The 26676-nt window shown below is 40.8% G+C and overlaps 2 protein-coding genes across 2 annotated transcripts in view; one reads left to right on the top strand and one right to left on the bottom strand.

The window, feature by feature from the left end:
- Positions 1 to 8693, top strand: part of LOC138959163 (probable nuclear hormone receptor HR38) — a 77682-nt gene extending 68989 nt beyond the window's left edge. The window contains exons 7-9 of the mRNA XM_070330539.1: positions 216 to 418; positions 935 to 1113; positions 2792 to 8693. Of these exons, the coding sequence (XP_070186640.1) occupies positions 216 to 418; positions 935 to 1113; positions 2792 to 3051 (642 nt within the window). The 3' untranslated portion in view covers positions 3052 to 8693. The remainder of the gene's footprint in view (positions 1 to 215; positions 419 to 934; positions 1114 to 2791) is intronic.
- A 7379-nt stretch (positions 8694 to 16072) lies between these two features.
- On the bottom strand, positions 16073 to 19223 carry LOC138959154 (uncharacterized). The gene is made up of 2 exons (XM_070330527.1): positions 16421 to 19223; positions 16073 to 16389 (listed from the first exon to the last, which is right to left on the bottom strand). The coding sequence occupies exon 1, from the start codon at positions 17819 to 17821 to the stop codon at positions 16913 to 16915; it is 909 nt and encodes a 302-aa protein (XP_070186628.1). The 5' UTR covers positions 17822 to 19223; the 3' UTR covers positions 16073 to 16389; positions 16421 to 16912.
- Positions 19224 to 26676: the final 7453 nt, after the last annotated feature.

Here is a 26676-nt window from a genome sequence, read left to right as displayed (position 1 = left end):
ATGTCTCCCTCTACTTTCACTCTCTCACTCTCTCCTTCGTTTTATGCTCCGTCTGTTTGCTTATCCGTCTGTCTTCTTGTTTAAAATAATGTGCACGCACGCACGCACGCACACACCGCACGCACGCACGCACTTACACAAGCACCAGGCATTAGCTCAGCTTCTTCAACCCCAAAGATGACCCTCATGTAACACCATACCCATATCCCCTACAGTTCCAGATCCCAAGCGGAGAAGAAAGCCCGTGTCCCGAAGAAGTCGGGGTCAGCGAGTTCTACGAGCTGCTGATCCAATCCATCGACATCCTGCGGGGCTGGGCCGACAAGGTGCCTGGCTTTGCTGACCTCTGCAAGGAGGACCAGGACCTTCTCTTCAACTCCGCCTCCCTCGAGCTCTTCGTCCTCAGAATGGCTTACAGGTTGGTACCAGTCTCACTTGAAACACGACTTTGTAATCACCACCTAGTTCGGGGAAAGAAAAATAAATTGAATCGGTCCGTCTAAAAGGAGCGAACGAAAAGATGAACGAGAAGATGAACGAGAAGAAGAAGAATCGTTCCTAGATAGCAAAAGGTCAACGCCTGCAAAGTTTGACTTGCACGCGAGTTCATGTTTTTTTGCTAGGAGATATCGTGTCAAGCTTGCAACGTGATACTACTATCAAGCACACTTTGAAGAGGGGAAAACCGACGGCGGGTATGCCAGACAGCAAACTGTGTCAAAGGCTCATGTATATAATATCAGCCCCAAAACTAGTTGTCAAACAAGGATACTGTTAAGTGTTTCACTACCAATCAAGAGCAAATGAGAGACGAGAGATGATTAGAGACAAGGCCAAAAAAGCAAAAATAAAATGGTAAGAATTTGAATACATTGTAACTTGAAGAAATTAAGTTTTCTGTTGTTTTCTGACATCCTTTGACTTGACTGTGCAGAATCCAGCCGTGTGACGACAAGGTCGTGTTTGACAACGGCCAGGTGTACCACCGACTACAGTGCATGCGGATGCTGGGAGACTGGGTCAACTCCATCGTGGAGTTCGGCCTCAGTCTGCATCGTATGACCATCGACATCTCCTCCGTTTCCTGCATGGCGGCCCTGGCTCTCGTCACATGTACGTTGCTCTTGTGTATTGTGTTCGTATTGTCACCTGCTGCATATTATATACCCAGCATTATGCTTCACGAAATCAATAATATCAAAATTGAAAATAAAAGTCTTGACTCCCGTCACACATGTACGTTCTTTGCTGTGCCCCTTTACCTTCACGCACGGTACACTAAATTATGCGTCATATGATCCCCATTAAATAATTACAAAATCCCCCCTCCCCCCCCCTAAAAAAAGAGAAGCTTTCTGCTTTGGCTCTGCAATCAAATGTGTTTTCTTTGTTGCTGTGCTCGTTCCTTTCCGCTTTGTCTACAAACTATACTGTTCTTTATATTACCATTAGTACGTGAAAGGAAAAGCCCATGGTGAAAATGTCCCCAATAAAAATTTTTAAAAAATAAAATAAAAAGCACACAAAAACACAATCAAAAGTCTTTCACTTGGCTACTCCGGCTGTTGTCACATGCAGGTTTATGTCATGCTCGTATACCTTCAGATACTTATATTCAAACTATACCACGCGGGCAGGATAAGAGCATTTTTCATTCAGTCAGACACGTGACATAAATCTCTTGCCTGGACTCTTTCTGTGCAGTATGGGATCGTATTTGGATCTGAAAAAAATTCGTAAATTAAGATAGGTGTTAGTTATTAAATCAGTTCAGCGAAAAGTTTGCAAAGAAGGCAGCCAGGTTGTAGATGTGTTTGTCGAAGCGGAAGGATGCTTTTATCGGAAATAAAAACCTGAACAAATCATGGCGGTTAACATGATCGTCTAGACGGGAAGGATTGAGATACCATCAAAGACCCGTCAATATCAATAAAACCAAGAGTGGATGAATTACAAAAAGGGACACCACCCAACCTTTAAGAAACTATCCCAGAAAGGGTTAATGTCCTTGTTGACCCATATTTTTTTGTTTTGAAAATTGATGCTGAGCTCCCAATTATTGTTGTAAACATGAGCTGAAGTACATACTGTCATGAAGTAAACGTCTACAAACACAATAAATGAGCTTTTTCGAAAATATTCGTTCAATAAATACTTAATTTGTGCAGTTAAGCATGGGCCCCCCAAAAAGCTAACCAAAATGTCCTATGTTTTTCAATTAAGTTCTTTATCTCAAAAACGCTGAGCTCAGAATTATTCTCCTGAACCAGATCCGTAGAGTACGTATCGTAATTCAGTTAAGGTTTACAATCACTTCACTGTTATGGCCAAACTCTTTGACTGATGACTGACTGGGCGGGGATATAGCTCAGTTGGTAGCGCGCTGGATTTGTATTCAGTTGGCCGCTGTCAGCGTGAGTTCGATCCCAGGTTCGGCGGAAATTTATTTCAGAGTCAACTTTGTGTGCAGACTCTCTTCGGTGTCCGAACCCTCCCCCCGTGTACACTACATTGGGTGTGCACGTTAAAGATCCCACGATTGACAAAAGGGTCTTTCCTGGCAAAATTGCTTAGGCACAGTTAATAATTGTCTACCTATACCCGTGTGACTTGGAATAATAGGCCGTGAAAGGTAAATATGCGCCGAAATGGCTGCAATCTACTGGCCGTATAAAATTTCATCTCACACGGCATCACTGCAGAGCGCCTAGAACTGTACCCACGGAATATGCGCGATATAAGCGTCATTGATTGATTGATTGATTGATTGATTGACCATTGGTGTGTGCAGTGAGACACGGGCTGAAAGAGCAGAGCAAGATGGAGGAGCTGCAGATGAAGATCATCGACTGTCTGCGAGACCACTGCACCTACAACAGCGAAGCTCAGAAAAAGTCAAACTTCTTCTCCAGAATCCTGGGCAAGACGGCTGAGCTGAGGTCCCTGAGTCGCGAGGGTCTCCAGCAAATGTACCAGTACAAGGTGGAGAACGTCTCTAGAGCGCCTACAATCATCGAAAACCTGTATCTCTCCAACCAGCTTCCCTTCTGAACGTGACTTTTACCGGTGACTGTCCCAACGCTAAAAACAAAAACAAAAAAACAAAGGGGCACCAAAACACCGGACTGAAGATGAACAATGATTGAAGACTTGGGGTACACCTATTTGTGTGTTCTTACCACTTTATTTTTTCAACTCTGGCCTCTGAATTTTACAGTTGCTGTGGCTTTACTTCAGAGGGCTCGCTGCCAATATGGTATAGGAATGATGCTTCCTGATTGTATATCTTTTAACTTTTATTACAAGGTTGTGATTTAAAACAAAAAAGACTTGCTTTTCTACTGCAGGTCAAGGCAACTGATAACACGGAGCACAATCGATACCGCTTAGAACGGTCATATGAAAATGACAGAAGATAAGCTCTTTCTTGTTTTTTGAAATATGTGTATTTTGACACAACTTTGATTTACCCATGATCATCATTTGCTGATAAAACTGCATTTATCACAGCTTTAACAGAAAAGTCATGGGTTCGGTCTGGTGCTACTTGCAGACTTGTGCATGCTTGTCACACCGTACTAGCAGGGCTGCTAAGAGTTCAGGAACAATTGTTTTCAGTTAGATAATGCAAGGAATCACTGTTGACATACGCTTCATTTACCAGTTGATAAGTCGGAGGATATACTGCCAAAGCTGTTATGCTTGCTAAATGCAGTTGCATTGGTCACTCGACATGTTCTGCTATGCGAGCAGACTATATACAGATTACTGATTGCTGTGTGAAAGATAGACGGTGGATAGACTACTATTTTTGCCACCCTACAAAAGCGTGGCTGAGAGAGGCACCCGACTCGTCCATGAACCAAACTGGACAAATCTGGCGGCAGTTGGTTAACATCATATTCATCCATGACCCCAACTGGCGTCAGCTGAGTTGCATTCGACTTATCATGGCAATGACCATAACTGTCGTCAAATTAAAGGCATCCATGACCATAACTGGCGTCTGCTTAGTTGTTCATATTCTCATTAAACAAGCAGCCCTGGCTAGAGCTTTATGTGTTTATGGAAGTACATTAATCGGTATGCGTTATCAAGGGCTAAATTTATACTTGTCAAATGTGACTTGGTGTTATCCTGAACGAAAGGTAAATGAAAATGAAGTACATGCTTGATAGAAAAAAAAATTGATGAAGAAATCAGCTAGCTTTTATTATGGACTAGCTTTGGTTTGACATACTGCAAACGAAATACGAATGCAGCATCAGTGAACTTGTCGAGTGACTGTCGCGCTGGACATAAATGAGTCATTCAAATAGTTCGACAAAACCACGAGTCTAGCAAAGAAACAATGTAAATAAGTCGGATTTGCAAAACAAATTTTGGGGAAAAAAGCGATGTTTGCCATATTGTACACATCTCGTTATCTTAGCCGGACTTGCTTCAGGCCCAAAGATGGTCAGTGGCAAGCCATTTAAAATTATATTCCTGAGCACAGGAGTTATTTTGTTTACCGGTCAAATTATTTTCATAATGAATAACTAATGTTTACTAATTATTTTAACACTTACTTGAAAACAACTCTGAATGTTGTGTACTGTGTCGGTCCCATGTCTTTTATTTTCTTTTCTTGTGTGTGTTTGTACCTTTCTTTCATGTTGCCATTAAGCATTATAATTACCGTTTCTTACTTTCTTACTTAATTTCTTTTTTATTTGTTGTTGGTATTTTGATATTGTCAATGGTGCATCAAACGTTCTTGTGGAAAGGAAAAATTGGATCTGTGATTTTTCATACATTTTATAAAGTTATAATTGTTGACTGGCATTACGTCTGTGTTTATGTAAAGTTCTGATTCACGAAGTGTACCTCATTTACTGTACCTCGCCTGTCAGGCGTTTCAGTGGCTCTTTGGTCTATGGTTGTAAAGTTCAAGAGCCGGTTAATGAAATATTGACCTTGCAGAGGTCTTGACTGGTTGTGTCCTTATCTCTTCCCTGATGCTAGCGAAAAGACCAAAACTGTAGCCCACTCCAAGTCATTTGTATCAGAACACCTGACAAATCTTCAAATGTACTTGAAGTTATAAGGAACAGGTGCCTGCCAGTATAGTAGAATCCATATGACTTAGAGAACATCATTGTTAATAATAATGGCAATGATGATGTTTAGAAGAAGAAGAAGAAGAAGAAGAATGATAATAATGAATATAATAATAAAAATGATAATGAATGGCATACCGAGAAAAAAAAACTCTAAAAAGAATGCTGGTACGTACGCAACAACAACATAAGAAAGAAAAAGAAAATAAATTGCTAGCACCTGGTATGTCAAAGCAAGACAGACGAAAGTCTGTCAGTATTTTTTTCTTCTCCATATAAATGTTTATAATTTTTTTGCACAATTAGCGGAAATTCCCGCAAAAACGGGAAAACCAGCTTCCACACTTGCCTTCCTAAAAGTGATTTATGAAACTGTTATCGAATTGTGTTGACCCCTCTGCCTTTACAGTGACAGCTTTCTGATCAAGCGTGATGTTATTCTCACTTCATTTTGCGCTGTACAGACGTGTTTGTTGTACTCTTAATAACTGTCTTGTTTTTACACAATGAACAACATGAACACGCAGAAAAAATATTTTGATACATTTTTACTGTTAAAAATATAGAAACGTGACATGATGCGTGATTCAACGACTGTAAAATGTCTAAAAGTTTTCATTTTGCCCTATTAGTAGTTATTCCTTTTGGTCATGCTAGCTAACCGAATGTTTTGTAGAATGTAGTTTTAAAAAAGGTCGAAATTACTGTAGCATATTTATGTATGAGTTAACTCCAAGAAAAAACAACTTGAAGAGCACACGATCTCATAGTGTAGCAAAGAAATTACTTCTCAAAAGATGTTACACCCAATTATGATAGCTCGATGTCCCATATGACTTAGTAGTACAATGTCAATGAAGAAACAAGTAATACGAAATCAGATCATGCCAAACTTGGAAAAGTGAGAAGTATCTTTTTCCAAAACGTATTACCAAACACAGTAACAACACACGCACTCATACCCCCCCCCCCCCCCTCCCGAGGAAAAACAACAACCCACACCGAACTGTTTCTCTCATTTCAATTTTAAGTTCAGCTTATGAACACAAAAACAATAACAGCAACAACGAAGGGGACACAGTAAAGCATGTTTCTACCCCAAACACAAAACTGACCTGTTCTATTCAAGACGTTTTTTACGAAAGAATGTTTGTACTCGCTGATGTCAATGTCCAAGGTGCTCACATGAAACACGTACTATCATTAAACTTTAACTGTTAAAATAAATATACTATAAAAAAAACAACAATGTAAATGGCAAAACAAATCAATGAAAGGGGTTTGGACAATACAACTCATACCGCACGTGTTTATAAACAGCTTGGGTGGTAGTTTATGACACTTCCCTCATTTTTTGCAACTACCGTACATTTATATAACTCGCCCACTCAACAAGCCTGTGTACTTAAGCCTACCAGTAGGCAAACTGACTTTAATAACTGTCTATCTTTTTTTTTTATACTTTCAAAACTTTATTCATATCTCCGTTGTTCCATAAGTGACATACCCTTTATATTTTTGGCCTCTCGAATTTTGATTGCTAACAATTCAACTGCTAATAACTGTCTATCTAATTATCTACCTGTTCAGGGCTTATCCGGGCCTTATTAGTGTGTTTGCTTTACTGAGGCCTTCACAGTGTGTGTTGCTAACGCATCCAAAAGGCTTACGGAAATCAACTAAAACTTAGCTGGCTAAAGTTCAGAAAAAATAGATACTAGATAGATAGATAGATAGCAGATATATAGATAGATGGATAGATAGATGGATAGATAGACAGATAGTTAGACAGACAGATAGATAGATAGACAGAAAGACAGACACACAGACAGACAGACAGACACACAAAGTTCAAAGCTATATCTAGAACCTTGACCCTCCCTCTCTCAGTTGTGGAAACAACAGAGACTAGATCAAAAAAGAGCAGAAGGAAAAAAATTAAAACTGCACGCACGTATGCACACGCGCACACAGACACACACACACACACACCGTACACACACACACACACACATACACACACACACACACACACACACAGACACACACACACACACACCGTACACACACAAGCACAGACGCCCAACAAATCTAGGTCAACCTAAAAGTTACGTGAACCGTCAAAGTTCGCTTGTGGACATTCCTTCAATGGAAACAAAAGCATACAAGAAAAGACTTTACATAATTCTGTGACGGCTTTAGTGAACATAAAGCTTTAACGCCAAAAAACGGATGTAATGGGAAACAAGTCGCGTAAGGCGAAAATACAACATTTAGTCAAGCTCAGTCGAACTCACAGAATGAAACTGAACGCACTGCATTTTTTCCGCAAGACCGTACACTCGTAGCATCGTCTGTCCACCGCTCGTGGCAAAGGCAGTGAAATTAAAAATCCAGAAAAGCGCGGTAGCGGTCGCACTGAGGAGGATAGCCCGCTTTTCTATATCTCTATTCTTTTTAACTTTCTGAACGTGTTTTTAATCCAAACATATCATATCTATATGTTTTTGGAATCAGGAACGGACAAGGAATAAGGTGAAATTGTTTTTAAATCGATTTCGGACATTTTATTTTAATCATAATTTTTATGTTTTTAATTTTCAGAGCTTGTTTTTAATCCGAATATAACATATTTATATGGTTTTGGAATCAGACAATGATGAACAATACGATACATGTATTTTTGGATCGTTTTATAAAAAAATAATTTTAATTACAATTTTTAGATTTTTAATGACCAAAGTCATCAATTAATTTTTAAGCCTCCAAGCTGAAATGCAATACCAAAGTCCGGCCTTCGTCGAAGATTGCTTGGCCAAAATTTCAATCAATTTTATTTAAAAATGAGGGTGTGACAGTGCCGCCTCAACTTTTACAAAATGCCGGATATGACGTCATCAAAGGTATTTATCGAAAAAATGAAAAAAACGTCCGGGGATATCATTCCCAGGAACTCTCATGTCAAATTTCATAAAGATCGGTCTGGTAGTTTAGTCTGAATCGCTCTACACACAGACACGCACAGACAGACAGACACACACACACACATACACCACGACCCTCGTCTCGATTCCCCCTCTATGTTAAAACATTTAGTCAAAACTTGACGTTTTGACTAAATGTAAAAAGCTGCTATATATGAAAAATCAAAAGGCTGTGACTGTTTTGTAAAAAATCCCGATCAGTGTAGTTGCACATTGTTGTGAAAAATACATTTACACATGAGACGGTGTGGTGTTGTCTTCAATCATAATGAAAAATGTGCACTCTTCATTGCACTGATACTTCTTTGTTCTCATGGACACTATTTTTTTCTGGTGGAAAATCGGAAAGCTTCGATATTTTTTACTGTTACGTTTGTCGTTCTTTGTCATATTGAACAGTTCGAAGTATTTGATACGTTTTGCACTCTTTTAATGTCCCCAGAATGCTACAGCATACATTTTACTAAATATGGTTTCTTATCATTTGTATGTATCGCCAAAACAATTCGAGCATGGTGGTGCCAAGCCAAGCTTGCTGACAAATGTTCATGTCTATCTATATACTTTTGTACAGTGAAAACAAAAATAAAGCATTAAAAACAAATAAGGGGAGACTTTTGGAAAGGTAGACATTAGATGCATTGGTGTCTCGTGTCTTTGAGGTTGAATGAACGTGAATGAATGAATGAATGACTCTGAATGTGTGTTTGTGTGTGTGTGTGATTTTGGGTGTGGGTGCACCGCTTGCGCATGGCGTGTCAGTGTCTGTGTGCAAGTGCACGAGTATGTAATCCACACAAATGTTGATAGGACTATACAATTATATACTCGTTTTATAACAGCAATATTGAAGGCACACTCATATTTAACGAGAATTACAAGACATTAACTTTGTATATACAATCCGGAATTTGCACACATCAACTCATCGAAAAACATGTTCCATATGCACTTTAGCTGAGTTTATTTTAGCAGTTCAGAACTTACCTCGGCAACTTCGTCCATGTTTACAATCGACACCGGATATGACATCCCCCTGATTTCTGAAAGGCCATGAAAGCGTAGGTTCCTAAATGCGCGAGGCCGCTACCTCGTAATAGAGAGAAAGGTGAGCGGAGAGAGAGCTAGTTGGCGGTCCAGGATAAATGGTCTATGATCAAACCGAGTGTCCACCAGACCGCAAAAAAAAATAATAAATAAGGACTGTCAAACTACGCTTTTCTCGTGAATATCAAACCGAGCTGACCTAAATCATTCACTGAAGCAACAGACACTGACAGGCCCTTGTTGTGCTACGGCTTTGGACAAGCAAAGGCACAAGACACCGGTTTGAAGAAACACAAATCACCAGTGTCTTTACCCTCCATATATGTTCAAGAAAAGGTTCTATAAAGACAACCAAACATGTGTCTGCTTTGTTACGTTATCTTGCTGCAAAAAATACGCTAGAAAGAAACAAGAAAAAAGTTCCTCTTCTGTAATGTACCGAGTTCAATATTGGGTGCCTTTGCCTCTCCGCTTTCCCACTTTACAAGTTTAGTTTTTCCCTTATTGCAAGGAAGTTTTTACAGCGCAACGGTTAGTAAACCGGCTGCGGTTTGAGTCGAAAGGTCATAGGTTCGATCCCCGTCAGCGCGGTATATTTATTTTATATCCCAGCGAAGCTCGAGGTATCCCACGAACGCTATACTGTAATCGACTTGAGAAATGTTCATGCTGATAATACATATTGTAATTCATTCAAAACTTGACTAAATGCAAAAATGAATGAAAGACTGCGAAAGAACAAAACACACAAACAACCAAACAATTAACCAACGAACTAAACAAACAAAACATGGATCCTACTGCTGAAGTATCCGATAACGCATACAGATTTACCATTGGTCTACATGTTGAAATTAATATTTATACAGAGACAGCAAAGGGTTCCTTTGTTGTTGAAATCTTTCTCTCTCTCTCCATCTCTCTCTCTCTCTCTCTCAATCTCTATGTCTGACTGTTTCTCCTTTCTTATCTGGTTTTCTCATCCGACATCAATTACATAATTTGCCCGATCAGTTTATATTTAGGGAGTTCGTAGATCTTTCTTGATGCTTTCTTAGTTCTGTCCGCTGTCATTCTCTCTGCCTGTCTCGTTCTCCGTCTCTCTGTCTCTGTCTATCTGTCTCTCTCTGCAGTGTCTCTCTGTCTCTGTCTCTCTCTTCTAGGTGAACTATCACTTATCTCACTTCAAATGCCTCCCTGTCCCTACAACTCCCACCGCACACCCTTCACCCTTATCCTCTCCCATTCTCCTCTCAAACGCTCAGGCAGCAACACAGGTAGATGGATGGTAAGAATTTTCAAGGATTGGGGAGGGCAAGGCACCGTCCTCCTCAAAATATTACTCCTGCCGCTATGTTCCAGGGAGCTCAGGTATGGCAGGCGTCAGGTGACATCGGCCTGGGTCCTGTATCATGGCTGGTCTGGCACTGAGCAAAACTCCAGATGCTCTCGCTAGCGTCACTACCCACCCGCCTCTCGTTATTAGGGGTGTAGTCTCAGTTTGGAGTGTGGGAGAAAAACGGATTAAGGAGAAACTGAGAGAGAAGAAGGAGGTAGACTGAGGAGGAGGAGATTTTAAATGACGACGACGATGACGATGACGACGACGACAGCGACGACGACGACGACGCGGGAAGAGCAAACGAAGCGAAGAAGGAGGACAAGGGAAAAGGAAGTGAGAGAAGGAGATGGGAAGGAGGAGGACACAAATGAATAAAACGTAGGACGAGTGTGGAGGGTTCGGGAACAAGATGTTTTCTCTTGTTTCATGATGTGTTACGGACTCTCTCTGGACTCTCACTCACGGACACAACATATGACATTGTGACAACAGCAGAATACTGGCATGGCAAACTTTATTCCTGAGTGTAAAATCTTCTTCTCTCCTCCACTTCGCCTACCGACCGAAGCCGGTGGCTACACGCCACAATACAAAGTTGACTACATCTCCTGAGTTAGTGGAGCACACTACCAAATACGTCCACACTCTTCCGAAGTTCTCAAAGTTCTCCTCCACACCCTAGCATGTACATGTATACATAATCAAACTTTTGCTAGAGTCACAAACATCCAATCAACATCTTAGTAATCACCCGTACCCACGACACTCTAAGCACTAAAGACACTAAAAGGAAAGGGGGGGGGGGGAGGTACTAAAACATTCGAGCCCAGCTCATTACTGCGTCATTTCATTAAAACGGTATATGCCAGTTAAGGCCGTTCACTTAACCTTCAGGATCACCTTTTGGATTAAATATTTCTTTTACAGGGATCACGTGACCGCCGCTCAAGTAAAGGTACCCTCAAAATCGACCATACAAAAGCGGAAGAGCCGAATGAAAAATCCAAAAAAAATCACAATAGGCAAAACTTTGCAACTTTGACCTACGAGAAGAAAGTCAAACCCATTATCTACCCTGAACAGATTGTTTTGTTTTGATACCTTGCGTATTTTGTGTGCTATGCTATTCCTACTGATGCAGGTGTCGATCGCAAGAGCGGTCAAAAACGGGGACGTTTTACGTCAATTTTTTGGGGTATCATGTCAAAAAGCGCTACATTTTAGCAATGACTTGGTGGATTGCTTAGAAACTTTCAGAATATTTTACCAACATACTAGAGATACTTCAAGCGAAAGTTTGGATCGTTACAATTGTTTATCCAGATGTGACGCAATGTTTCGGAAAATGTTAAACCACCGCTCATGGCAAAGGCAGTGAAATTGACAAGAAGAGCGGGGTAGTAGTTGCGCTAAGAAGGATAGCACGCTTTTCTGTACCTCTCTTTGTTTTAACTTTCTGAGCGTGTTTTTAATCCAAACATATCATATCTATATGTTTTTGGAATCAGGAACCGACAAGGAATAAGATGAAAGTGTTTTTAAATTGATTTGGACAATTTAATTTTGATAATAATTTTTATATATTTAATTTTCGGAGCTTGTTTTTAATCCGAATATAACATATTTATATGTTTTTGGAATCAGCAAATGATGGAGAATAAGATAAACGTAAATTTGGATCGTTTTATAAATTTTTATTTTTTTTTACAATTTTCAGATTTTTAATGACCAAAGTCATTGATTAATTTTTAAGCCACCAAGCTGAAATGCAATACCGAACCCCGGGCTTCGTCGAAGATTACTTGACCAAAATTTCAACCAATTTGGTTGAAAAATGAGGGCGTGACAGTGCCGCCTCAACTTTCACGAAAAGCCGGATATGACGTCATCAAAGACATTTATCCAAAAAATGAAAAAAACGTTCGGGGATTTCATACCCAGGAACTCTCATGTCAAATTTCATAAAGATCGGTCCAGTAGTTTAGTCTGAATCGCTCTACACACACACACACACACACGCACACACGCACGCACGCACACACACACGCACATACACCACGACCCTCGTTTCGATTCCCCCTCGATGTTAAAATATTTAGTCAAAACTTGACTAAATATAAAAATGGAACGTTCACGCTGTTTCGCGCTTACAGCTGTTATCGCTGCGTGCCTCTTAAAACATGCTACGGTCACGGTTGGCTGGGCATCACTATGGCACCAGAATCATCGCTTAAATATGTAGCGTGTTTACAGGCCCAGCAAAATTGCGTCAGTGCTTACACGCACATAAAACTTTAGCAGTGTGTGTATCAATAAACTTTCTGAAAGACATGCAAAGTCATGATTGTTTTTGGACACAAGTGAACATGCAATCCTATGACGAGATTAAAAACTTCCTTCGAAAAATTGCATAACATTTTAACAAACACCTGTAACAATCCATAATAATAATTCGCCAGTGTGAAATTCAGATCTGCCCCAAGTACGTGCATTGATCTGAGCAATAAAATGTAGAAGTAATAATCTGAAAAAAAATCTCTTCGCGTGAACGCTGCCACGTTGTCATCCAGAGGCAACATCCACAAATTCATCGACTTTAATTTGATTTAAAAGCTCAAAATGTTAATCTTCTTTTCCTTCTATGTTTCATAGTTCATTACAAAGTCAGCCGTATACCTCGATGATAAACGAGTCAGAATGTTGCATCATGTGCATCACCGTAGCCAGGCGCCAATAACGTATGCATCGTTCGGAGGACCCTGCTGTCAAAAGTCGCCAGTCAGTGTACATAATGACAGTTTAAAGGCAGAGGTGGCACAGATATTATGATTGATTTTTTTGGGCAAGCTTGTCAATTCTTATTTCAGGGTTCTTGATAAAAAAAATCATCGGAGAAATGTTCTTTGTCCTAAAAATTGACATTTGAACGAATTATTTGTCAAAAGTGATGTTTTTGTTTGTGGCCTTTTTGGGATAAAACATGTTGTTTTGGGGAAACTTTCATCTTCCAGAAAAATAAAGATAGAATGCTGAAGTATGTCAGTTGAATTTTTACTCTAAACAGGTCCCTTGATGTAACAGCAGAGCAATGTCTCAGTATTTATGAACATATTTAATTTTTTGGATAGATATTATATGCACATAATAAATTTCCCTAAAAAGGCAATTTATTTTACTTTGACAGAACAAAGGCGGATCCAGGATCTTTTTTGCACAAACTTGAAGGCGCGAAGCGCCTGAATTGAAGGCGCAAAGCGCCCTAATTGAGGGCGCGAAGCTCCTAAACATGCTAGGGGGGTCCGGGGGCATGCCCCCCCTCGAATTTTATTTTTTCAAGGAAGCAAAATGCTACAATCTAGGGTCACCTGAGCTCAGAAACTGTCATTTAATTATCTCTCTCTCTCTATTTATTTTTATTTTTTTCCCTGAAGGGGAGGGCCCGGGCCCCCTTAGCCCCCCTCCCCCTAAATCCTCCACTGCAGAATGTCTAAAATGATCCCTGAAAATTCTTAAACTATCTCTCTTTTACTACGCAGACGTACACCTTTATATTTTCCGGTGAAAATACATAAAAAGCGAGAAGATTGGACAGTTGGTCTAGAAGATGGGTGACGGCACTGATGCTAAAAAAACGATTCTGACAAAAAAAAGTGTCAAATGTTAATAAAACACTTTAAACAGAATTATTTTATTGCAAAAAAGAGGTTGACGATGAAAAAGATACATCGCGCAATGATTCTATGGTGTTCAAAGTACCTAACAATGTTGAGAACCCAAAACACGTTTTTGGACCAAAATTCCGTGCCATCTTGGGCCTCAAAATGATCGAATATTATTCGTGTTTATAAAAATGACCCACGACAGCATTTGCACCTCATGACTGAGAATGGGTATCATACGTGATTTGTTTCTATTTTTTACATTTAGTCAAGTTTTGACTAAATGTTTTAACATAGAGGGGGAATCGAGACGAGGGTCGTGGTGTATGTGTGTGTGTGTGTGTGTGTGTGTGTGTGTGTGTGTGTGTGTCTGTCTGTGTGTGCGCGTGTGTGTGTAGAGCGATTCAGACCAAACTACTGGACCGATCTTTATGAAATTTGACATGAGAGTTTCTGGGAATGATATCCCCGGAATTTTTTTTGATAAATACCTTTGATAAAAGTTGAGGCGGCACTGTCACACCCTCATTTTTCAATCAAATTGATTGAAATTTTGGTCAAGAAATCTTCGACGAAGGCCGGACTTCGGTATTGCATTTCAGCCATTAAAAATCTGAAAATTGTAAAAAAAATAAAATAAATTTATAAAACGATCCAAATTTACCGGTTCATCTTATTCTTCATCATTTTCTGATTCCAAAAACATATAAATATGTAAAATTAAAAATATAAAAATTATAATCAAAATTAAATTTTTGAAATCAATTTAAAAACACTTTTATTTTATTCCTTGTCGGTTCCTGATTCCAAAAACATATAGATATGATATGTTTGGATTAAAAACACGCTCAGAAAGTTAAAACGAAGAGAGGTACAGAAAAGCGTGCTATCCTTCTCAGCGCAACTACTACCCCGCTCTTCTTGTCAATGTCACTGCCTTTGCCACGAGCGGTGGACTGACGATGCTACGAGTATACGGTCTTGCTGAAAAATTGCATTGCGTTCAGTTTCATTCTGTGAGTTCGACAGCCGGCTTGACTAAATGTTGTATTTTCGCCTTACGCGACTTGTCTTCTTATTGTATTGGACTGTATTGTATTTTTCTTCTTCCCACACAAACTGTAGCTGTGCAGTTTGTTTAATTGATTTTCACGGTTTAGCAAATACAGGCCAAACAGCTAGAGTCTACAATAGGTGGAATCCACCGTGAACAAAGGGACGAGAATACATTGCTGATTGCAACATCGTACGCTTCTGTATTCTAAATTTAAAACAAAAACAAAAAAACTATCAACTGCAAAAAGGTATTAATTGGTTATGGTTGCATTTTAACTTACTGCCTGCAGGTTTACTCTGAAAAAAAGAAAACCCGTTCAATTTCCTTTGGTTATACTTTACTTTTGTGATCCGTCTCCCTTGCCGTTTTTCTTCTGTTCGTTTTCTGTCGGTCCTCCGCGGGCTACAGTTATTGTGCATCTAAACTGCTCACCAAACCTGCTATCGTAACACATTCCATCATCTCGATGAGTAGCTTTCTTACACTTCGTTTGACATTCTGACATTCGTTACCGCAGTCTAATTTGAAGGCTCCACATTATTCATGATTTTAACTGATTCAGCACACCTGCTTGCTCTGAAAACCTTCGGTTTTATTTGTTGTTGTTGGGGGTGTATGTTCAACTAAGCCGAGGACTATTTTCTCTGTTGTTGTAATGTGTGTGTGTGTGTGTGTGTGTGTGTGTGTGTGCGCGCGTGCGATCAAATAAAATAAAATCGAGAGAGAGAGAGAGAGAGAGAAGCCACGTGCCTGGGTTTTGGCAAGAAAACGCATGTACAGTTGGTACAGTAATAAAAATATGAATTTTAAAAAACATTGAGCAGAAAAGTAATCGACTTGCCCTTTCACAGGTCAGTTATGTATGACGTTTTTTTTTGTTTTTTTACAAACAAGCAAATAGGAGGAAAGATTTGAGCGCCAGTCAGTTTGGCGGGAATAAAAGAAAATACTGCAAATCCCTATTTGGGATTTACGCCTTTAGTATAGAGAACATATTCCTTTGTAAGTTAGCATACTCGTGTGTTTTTGCAGGCCAGGAATTATAGTACACACATTCACACACACACTGGAAGGTATGAAATTAAAATTTTAAGAGGCGAGTACTTCTTTATTCCAAAGATTGGAAAAATGGCTCCCATACCAGCACACACACACAGATGCTCTCACCAGTGAATACATCTATTGCAAACAAGATCACCTGTGAATACATCTATTGCAAACAAGATCACCTGTGAATACATCTATTGCAAACAATATCATCCTGCAAAAGTCTTTTGACTCTATAATAATAATAATAATAATAAAGATAGCTTATATAGCGCCGCTTCACAAATTTAACTATGCTCTTAGCGCTGTACATCGAGATATAACAATTTCAATAATATAAATACAAAGATGATATATATAATACACATTTACAAATATCACTCACGTGCATACATCCTCGTGCACACCACGCGCATACACACTCCCACTCATTAGCAAGTGCTTCCATCCCCCTGCCACTGAGATGTTCATATACCCCCCTGGACAAGCTCACACCATGTCCGTCTCCTCTCTAGACTGTACATACACTCAGCAAGAAAAAGAAAGACTAAATGCAAATTTCATACACAACCCTATGGCTCAATCAAAACTGAAGCAACTATACAAAGAAAAGACACATTCAAACAACGAATCTAACTTCACCTCTAACAGTCTATAAAGATGGCAAGGACAATTTACAAGGATTCGCGAAAAAGGTGTGTTTTAAGGGAACTGCGGAAAGAGTCCTTAGAAGCAGAATGGCAAACGGAGGAAGGGAGAGAATTCCAGACAATGGCAGCCGCAGAAGCAAACGAGCGATCTCCAAAAGAAGGCAAGCTTCGCTCGAGAGTTTCCAGTTTGCGACTGTCAGCGCGTGAGCGGAGGTTGTAGTCAGAGGGATTGTCATATGTGACGAGCAGTTCCTTGAGGTATTTAGGGCCATCTTCAAATTTGGCAGAGAAACAGATACAAGCAAGCTTGTATCTGATACGAGCGGACACGGGAAGCCAATGAAGGGAACGAAGAAGTGGTGTGACATGATCAAACTTCTTAGAACGATATATCAATTTGGCGGCAGAGTTTTGTACCTTTTGGAGTGACTCGACAAGTTTTTGATCACAGCCATAGAACAGGCTGTTGCAATAGTCTATTCTGGATAGAACTAGAGAACAGGCTAGAGTTTGAGCGGCTTGGGGGGTAAGATAGTGGCGGATAGAACTGATTTTCCTCAAGTTACTGTACGCAATTGTGCGGATGTTTTGGACGTGCTGGGAAAGGTTGAGGAAGTGGTCGAAGGTAACGCCAAGATTAGTCACAGAAGAGACAAAGTTGACGTCGCTATCGCCGACATGAATGCTAGAAGGCAAAGAATTTTCAGGGAAAGATCTGTACTGGGACCTGACAAGCATGGATTCAGTTTTCGAGTCGTTTAGCTGTAGTTTGTTAGCCGTCATCCACGCCTTTACAGCAACAACACAGTCTTTCATTTCACTCACAGTGGTATCAATTTGATCAATCTCACTGTCTTTGTACAACTGGTTGTCGTCTGCAAAGGCGTGGTGATCGATAGGATACTGTTTGACGAGGTTAAAGAGGGGGTTCATGTACAAAACAAAAAGAACTATCCATTATAATCAAATAGCAATGCCAACAAAGTTTAGGTCTGGCCAAACGGAATATTTTCTACGGCTTATGCATCACCCTGCGACATTTTTTCAAAAAGCGGGATTTTACCAAATGGCCACACGCTTATACATAGTTTACATAACTTGCACAGTTTCACTTGGCTCCACACTTCATGCAAAATTTCTCTGAAGAAAGATGTAGATGATGTGTTCCAGACTGCTTCATGACTTCAATACAAGTCAAGAAGTTCGCAAAGCTGCTTGGAAGAAATTGAATTGATTCCCACCATCTTGTTTGAAGTCATGACCGATTAGCACCATATTCTATTTGGTTAAACCTACCTTGGTTTACGTTTCTTGCTAAGAATTAGACCGAGCCTTTTCCTTGTGGTTTAATGTGAGGCCGCTAGCAGAGTTCTGTGTAAGAACATCCAAAGCCACTATAAGCAAGTGTGGCTGGGCCTTTACACAAAACTACTCTCTTATTTTCTAAAACTTCACCTTGAAGTCTGTGTGCATGCATGTCATACTGTTTGGGTGAAAAGTTAGGTCTCACAACATGCAAAACTTGTACACATCACACTGAATTTCTATTCATCTCATAACCAGTAACTGATGAACCCTGAAGAGTTATTTTACCTACAGCATGAATATTTTCTGTACACTGTTCAGCTTGCAATTAAAAATGCAAGTGATCATACCAAAGTTTTTGCATAAACACAACTTTCAAAAGGAACCTTACAGTCAGGAGTGTCCTGATCTATTTGCAAATAGAAGTAAACTTGTTGCTGTTGTGTCCATGACCCTATTTCCCATCTCCCCCCTTTCCCCGTCGCGATATAACATTGAACGGTTGAAAACGACGTTAAACACCAAATAAAGAAAGAAAGAATGACCCTATTATTCCGATCGTATTCCGATCCATGTTTTATACATACTATTTAGTATACTGCACCCTGGGAGTCTTGGCACTCAACCGCCATTTACAACCATGTGCCAAACCTGAATAAATACTAAGCAGAACACACGAGCTGTGTACTCCCTGTTACCACTGATAGCGGATGAATGCAAGATATGACACTGGCGACGAGGATATTCCAATAATTCGAGTGAGAACAATGGCTGCTGCCCTACCTTCGTTTGAGAAGCCTTCAGCGTCTTCTCTGACGAACAATCTGCCGGTGTCACGGCGTGAGTTTACACTGTCCTGAGTTTACGCAGTGGTCCCAATGCGCGTGCGTCGAAATATGCGTCACTTCCGCCATCGTGAATTTGCCGAACTCGAAGCCGGTTGTTTTCACTTTGAGTAAGGAAGGTGTCAATCACGTTTTTAGTGATCATAACCCGCACGATGGAACAGTTCGCTGATCAGATGCTTTCTTTGAAATACAAACAAAAATACAGAACAGAAGAAAACAGAACAGAACCCCACCCAAAAACACCCACCACACTGGGGCGCATGCGGCGACTCTGGGAACCAAGGATGAGAGAGAGTAAACGTTCATTCAAGTTTATGTTAACACATTTACAATTTGCTATTTCTCTCTTTATTTTGATTATCACGATAATTCATTTATGTCACTGCAACAAACAACACTTAAGTCAACTCAAACCCAGACGCATGTATAAGACAAGTATCCATTTTGATTTTGGCAACTAGAGGAAGCATTTCTGATTCCGAACATATCCAGCTTTATGTGTGGTTTTTTTTAAACACAAACATGAAAAAGGTGACTAAAACAATCTCTACGAGGGAGCATATAATTATAAATAGTCCAAGGTAACAAACACAAAACCATCGATTCCCACTATTCTAAAATTCAAATCTAATCTAAATTTGTTGAGAAAAAAATCTACACCTTTTCTTCCAACACTCGCAGACCACTGACAAACACAAACCCATCGATTTCCCACTGAATTCTTTGATACAGTGGCGAACGCGATCGGCGAAACAAAGACGGTCACCGTGGCAACCTCAAAAATGCTTTGGTATCACATCATCATAAACTCACGACGCTGTGAATTTGGTCAGGAAGTGACGTATCTTTCGACGCATGCGCATTGGGGCCACAGCGTAAACTCAGGACAGTGTAAACTCACGCCGTGACACCGGCGTCAGGTGGAAGAGGTGGCCGGGTAGCACGTTTCGAAAACTTACTCTGTGCGCTTGACATCACAAAAGATGCTCGAAAGAAGGAATTGCTTCTCCATTTTTGTGGTGACGAAGTATACAACATTGTAGAGTCTTTCAGCGAGGAGAAGAAAGGAGCTGGTGCTACGCGTCAGGTCAGTTGAAGGACGAGCAGTACCAAACGAGTATGTGACACTCAGAAACTCATTGACCGAGTACTTGTCTTTACCCCCAAGAAAAACACTGCATACGAAGTGCTCCGGTTTCGAAAGTCGACTCAACTAGAGGGTGAATCGATAGATACATTCCACACTAGATTGCGAGCACTCGCATCTACATGTGAGTTCCACAACAATGATCAAGAGATACTCACTCAGATTCTTCAGGGTTGTCACTCACAACGTCTAAGAAGACAAGCTCTGCGTGACAATTTTGACCTAGACCATCTGTTAGCAGAAGCTCGTGCTTTGGAACTTTCTGAGACTCGTGCTGTAGGAATTGAGGGATCAGTCAACGCGCTCTCTATCAACAAGCAGAGAAGATATTCTCAGAGTCGTGGATCGCATCACTTTCGCACTCACAGCCTGTCCCACAAGGATGGTCACAAGGATTTCAAACGCACGCATAACACGGCTTCAAGCAGCAAGACATGCTTCTACTGTGGTGGACAGTTCCCAGGATGTCCAGCGAAAGGGAAAACATGCAAACTTTGCGCAAAAGTCTGACATTTTGCACGTGTCTGCAAAAGCCAAAAAGTCAGACACGTCGTGGTGAAGGATACCACAGTTTCCAGAGAAGTTGGATGTGAGACGTCAAGCGACGAGTCAGTTTTCTGTAAAACAGAAGACAGCGATTCATAAGACACCGGTCGTCCATGCGACCATATGCGACACCCAGATACCTTTCATAGTCGACACAGGTGCGACAGTGAATGTTCTTTCCTGGAGCGTTTTCAGCAAATTACGCCCACAAGCAACACTTCACAATCCATGTCCACTCATCTATGCATTTGGATCCAAGACACCACTTCCGATGAAAGGTTTCTTCATGACTGACATAACTTTTCGCCAAAAGACAGTCAACGCCAAGATATACATAACGGATACAGAAGGTACCGGAAATCTCCTGAGTGCCGAGACAGCCCAGGCGCTGAAAATCATCCAGTTTGCTTTTTCGACAAGCTCGCCAAAGATCATCGCTGATGACTTTCCTTCACTGTTTAGTGATGGAGTCGGCAAAATCAAGGACGTGAAAGTGAAACTTCACATTGACCAGAACATTCAACCTGTGGCACAACAACATAGGTGCATTCCATTCCACGTGCGTAAAGATGTTGAAGCCGAACTGGAGATGATTGGAACGTCTCGACATCATTGAACAAGTGCAAGGCCCTACCCCATGGATCAGCCCAGTGGTTGTTGTTCCAAAGAAGACTGGAGGCGTGAGGGTATGCATCGACATGCGAGAAGCAAACAAGGTGATTTCAAGAGAAAAACACCCCATGCCAACTATGGGTGATCTTGTAGCAGACCTCGGGCGGGGATGTAGCTCAGTCGGTAGCGCGCTGGATTTGTATCCAGTTGGCCGCTGTCAGCGTGAGTTCGTCGAGAGACTTATTTCTCAGAGTCAACTTTTGTGCAGACTCTCCTCGGTGTCCGAACACCCCCGTGTGTACACGCAAGCACAAGACCAAGTGCGCACGAAAAAGATCCTGTAATCCATGTCAGAGTTCGGTGGGTTATAGAAACACGAAAATACCCAGCATGCTTCCTCCGAAAACGGCGTATGGCTGCCTAAAATTAATGGCGGGGTAAAAAAACGGTCATACACGTAAAATTCCACTCGTGCAAAAAACACGAGTGTACGTGGGAGTTTCAGCCCACGAACACAGAAGAATAAGAAGAAGTAGCAGACCTCAATGGATCTACTGTCTTCTCAAAACTTGATATGAGAAACGCCTACCACCAGCTGGAACTTGAAGAGAACAGCAGGTACATCACAACGTTCACGACCCATGTAATGTTGGACTCAGAAGGTACAAGCGTCTACTTTTTGATGTCAACGCGACGTCAGAAATCTTTTAAAACACCATTGCTGGTCTACTCCAAGGCATCCCCAGCACAAAAAACTTGTCAGATGACATCATCATACATGGCAGATCACAACAAGATCATGACGAAAGTCTGCGAATAACTCTACAAAGACTTGAAGAGAACGGTGTCAGACTAAACAAGGAAAAGTGTCTTCTCTGTGAATGAACTGACTTTCTTCGGTCATAAGTTTGGCGAGAAAGGAGTGTCTGCAGATCCTGAGAAGGTGAAGACCATCAAAAACACGTCCGCACCAGAAAATGTCAGTGAGGTGAGATCATTCCTCGGGATGACACAGTACATTTCAAGCTTCATCCCCGGCTATGCTTCAATCACAGAGGAAGCTGACAAGAAAAGAGACTGTGTGGAAATGGACAAAGGAAGAACAAGCGTTCGACAAGCTCAAACACTCGTTGACAAACACTCCTGTCATGTCGTTCTTCAGCCAAACGGAAGACACAACAGTCTTGGTTGATGCTAGCCCCATTGGACTTGGAGCTATTCTGATGCAAAAGAACAAGGTCATCTGTTATGCCAGTCGAGCACTGACAGACACAGAACAACGCTACTCACAGACAGACCGAGAGATGTTGGCGGTTGTCTACGGAGTAGAACATTTTCACCTGTATCTTCATTCACTGTAGTCACCGATCACAAGCCGCTTCTTGGAATCATGCAAAGCCGGAAGCCGACAACAGCCAGAATTGAACGGTGGAGGTTGCGACTGATGCCATACAACATGACCCTGATATATCGTCCAGGACGAGATGATCTAAATCCAGCAGACTACATCAGCCGCCACCCTCAAACACCACCAAAACGGGAAAACGCTGGAGAAGAGTACATAAGGTACGTCACCAGAAACGCAATCCCCAAAGCAATGACACGCTAGAAAACCTGATGTGTGCAGTTCAGTCAGGACGATGGGACTGCAACTTGACAGAATACGCCCGATTCAAAGATAACTCTCTGTACATGATGGCGTGATAAGTAGGGGAAGGGCTCATAATATGGACCGGCTCCTAATATGGACCACCACCAACTAATGGCGCTAGAGCGCTCAAAAAAGTTTTATTCGTTGTGTTCACCCCCTCTGGATAACTTGCACATGTCAAAACAGTTGCAGAAACACAAACCTCAAAACGGTTGGGCTTTTTCTCTTTTTTCACTTTTGGCAGCGTTCACTCTAAATTTGCCGCCTAAAACGGACTCGTTTCTGTCCACAGCCAAAGCTTTTATCAAACAGAAATGGTTATATATGACAGCTAAAACCGTATTTGTTACATTTTACATGTAACAGTGTTGACCCCGAGTTTCTACTGCAAACAAAAAATAATAGCAAAATCTCAAAGTATGTGCGAGTCCCCTAATATGGACCACCTTTAACAAATAGAATAAAATAAAAGCTTAAGGCTATTGTCATTAATTAATTAAGAAGCTTGCTGGTAATAACCTATAACTAGCCCTCGAGATTTTAAAAAAATGCAACGAAAAGTCTTCTTTTCGTGGAAGTTGATAATTTCACTTATTTTCACTCTGTTTTTGATAAGCTTCTTTAGTTTCCTGGTGTGCTTCAAATAATGCTCTCATCAACCCGAAACAGATAAATCTAGAGCATATTTTAATTAGGCTGACTTGTACACTAATTTGTATCATGTTATTTTGAAATATAGGGGGCTTTTTACAGTGATTCGTGAAGGCCGCTTCACTGGTCCATATTAGGCGCCCAGGCTCCTAATATGGACCCTTTGTGATTTTTTCTGTATTTAATTTTTGCTGAATGTGTATCAAAGCTATTTTACTCTAATTAGGCCTAACGGTTCACCTAAGAAAGAAAGACTACCAAACACAAAATGAAACTTCTTTGCACGAAAACAAGCTAGTTATCAGCAATAAACAAAAAGTGGTCCATATTAGGGGCCCTTCCCCTACTACGAGGACACCGACTGATCATTCCCGCAAGTCTCCAACGAAAAGTCGTTGAGATTGCGCATCATTCTCATCAAGGGATAGTCAAAACCAAGAAACTGATCAGAGAAAAGGTCTGGTTTCCAGGAATCGACAAGATGGTAGAAGAAATCGTGAAGACATGCATCCCGTGTCAAGCATCCTACCCTGGCCCATCTGTCCGAGAGCCCGTCATTCCTACCCCTCTTCCCTCAGAACCATGGGTTTCCATAGCAATTGATTTTGCTGGTCCGTTCCCCACAGGTGATTACGTGATGGATGTCACCGACGAGTACAGCAGATACCCTGAAGCAGAAATCATCATGTCCACATCTGCTGAAGTTGTCATCGCGAAGCTGGACGAGATCTTTGCGAGGCAAGGTTTTCCCCAAACCGTAAAATCAGACAACGGTGCTCCGTTCCAGGGACAAGTGTTCTGCCAGACCTGTTTACCCTGAAATGAGGCAAGTGGAGCAAGGCCATGCTGAATGTGGAGTTTTTGGGATTCAAAGTGGAGTTTACATGTATAAAACCACGGAGTAAATATATTGCTGTGCAAACTGTAAGAAAAAAACCAAGTCGCGTAAGGCAAAATTACTACATTTAGTCAAGCTGTGGAACTCACAGAATGAAACTGAACGTAGTCCGCCGCTAGTGCAAAAGGCAGTGAAAGTGACGAGCCTGTTTGGCGCGGTAGCGATTGCGCTGTGCTTTACTGTACCTCTCTTCGTTTTAACTTTCTGAGCGTGTTTTTAATCCAAACATATCATATCTATATGTTTTTGGAATCAGGAACCGACAAGGAATAAGATGAAATAGTTTTTAAAACGATTTCGGAAATTTAATTTTGATCATAATTTTTATATTTTTAATTTTCAGAGCTTGTTTTTAATCCAAATATAACATATGTATATGTTTTTGGAATCAGAAAATGACGAAGAATAAGATGAAATTGTTTTTGGATCGTTTAATAAAAAAATAATTTTAATTAGACGTTTCCGATTTTTAATGACCAAACTCACTCATTAGTTTGTAAGCCACCAAGCTGAAATGCAATACCAAACCCCGGCCTTCGTCGAAGATTGCTTTGCCAAAATTTCAATCAATTTAATTGAAAAACAAGTCGCGTAAGGCGAAAATACAACATTTAGTCAAGTAGCTGCCATTTTTCAGCAAGACCGTATTCGTAGCATCGTCAGTCCACCGCTCATGGCAAAGGCAGTGAAATTGACAAGAAAAGCGGGGAAGTAGTTGCGCTAAGAAGGATAGCACGCTTTTCTGTACCTCTCTTTGTTTTAACTTTCTGAGCGTGTTTTTAATCCAAACATATCATATCTATATGTTTTTGGAATCAAAAACCGACAAGGAATAAGATGAAAGTGTTTTTAATATGATTTGGACAATTTAATTTTGATAATAATTTTTATATATTTAATTTTCAGAGCTTGTTTTTAATCCGAATATAACATATTTATATGTTTTTGGAATCAGCAAATGATGGAGAATAAGATAAACGTAAATTTGGATCGTTTTATAAATTTTTATTTTTTTTTACAATTTTCCGATTTTTAATGACCAAAGTCATTAATTAATTTTTAAGCCACCAAGCTGAAATGCAATACCGAACCCCGGGCTTCGTCGAAGAATACTTGACCAAAATTTGAACCAATTTGGTTGAAAAATGAGGGCGTGACAGTGCCGCCTCAACTTTCACGAAAAGCCGGATATGACGTCATAAAAGACATTTATCAAAAAAATGAAAAACAAGTTCGGGGATTTCATACCCAGGAACTCTCATGTCAAATTTCATAAAGATCGGTCCAGTAGTTTAGTCTGAATCGCTCTACAGACACACACACACACACACACACACACACGCACGCACACACACACGCACGCACGCACATACACCACGACCCTCGTTTCGATTCCCCCTCGATGTTAAAATATTTAGTCAAAACTTGACTAAATATAATGAGGGTGTGACAGTGCCGCCTCAACTTTTACAAAAAGCCGGATATGACGTCATCAAAGGTATTTATCGAAAAAAAGAAAAAAACGTCCGGGGATATCATACCCAGGAACTCTCATGTCAAATTTCATAAAGATCGGCCCAGTAGTTTAGTCTGAATCGCTCTACACACACACACATACACCACGACCCTCGTCTCGATTCCCCCCTCTATGTTAAAACATGTTTTGCTGGTATTTCCTCAACGTCACTGTCGTCAGTCTTGCAAACGCGCTTTCCTGAAGACGCCATCCTTGAAAAAGAGACAGATTTTGAAAACGAGGCTGCGATAATGCGTTCAACGTACCGTACCAGCTGCCCGCTGGGAGTTGATTCGAAACTGACATGCCAGCCACAGCGTGCGGGCAGAGATCTGATTGGAGCTATTGTTAGACCGCGCTGCGAAAAGTTGACTCAAGTTAGGCTAATGCACTGAACGATCGGTACTTGGCTAAAAACGGAGTTGGGGAATTCGAAATGCGGAGTCTCACTTTGAGCTGCGGAGTTGCGGAGTAAAAAAAAAACAAGTCGCGTAAGGCGAAAATACGATATTTAGTCAAGTAGCTGTCGAACTCACAGAATGAAACTGAACGCGGCAAGACCGTATACTCGTAGCATCGTCACTCCACCGCCCGTGGCAAAGGCAGTGCACGTG

This window comes from Littorina saxatilis, linkage group LG2 (genome assembly GCF_037325665.1).
Source record: "Littorina saxatilis isolate snail1 linkage group LG2, US_GU_Lsax_2.0, whole genome shotgun sequence".
Taxonomy (NCBI): Eukaryota; Metazoa; Mollusca; class Gastropoda; order Littorinimorpha; family Littorinidae; genus Littorina; species Littorina saxatilis.
The sequence above is the reverse complement of the archived record's forward strand: the minus strand, read 5'-3'. Positions and strand labels throughout refer to the sequence as shown.

What these genes read in the sequence shown, in the direction of transcription:
- LOC138959154 (XM_070330527.1), bottom strand. Translation starts at nt 17,821, where the DNA reads ATGAACCCCCTCTTTAACCTCGTCAAACAGTATCCTATCGATCACCAC.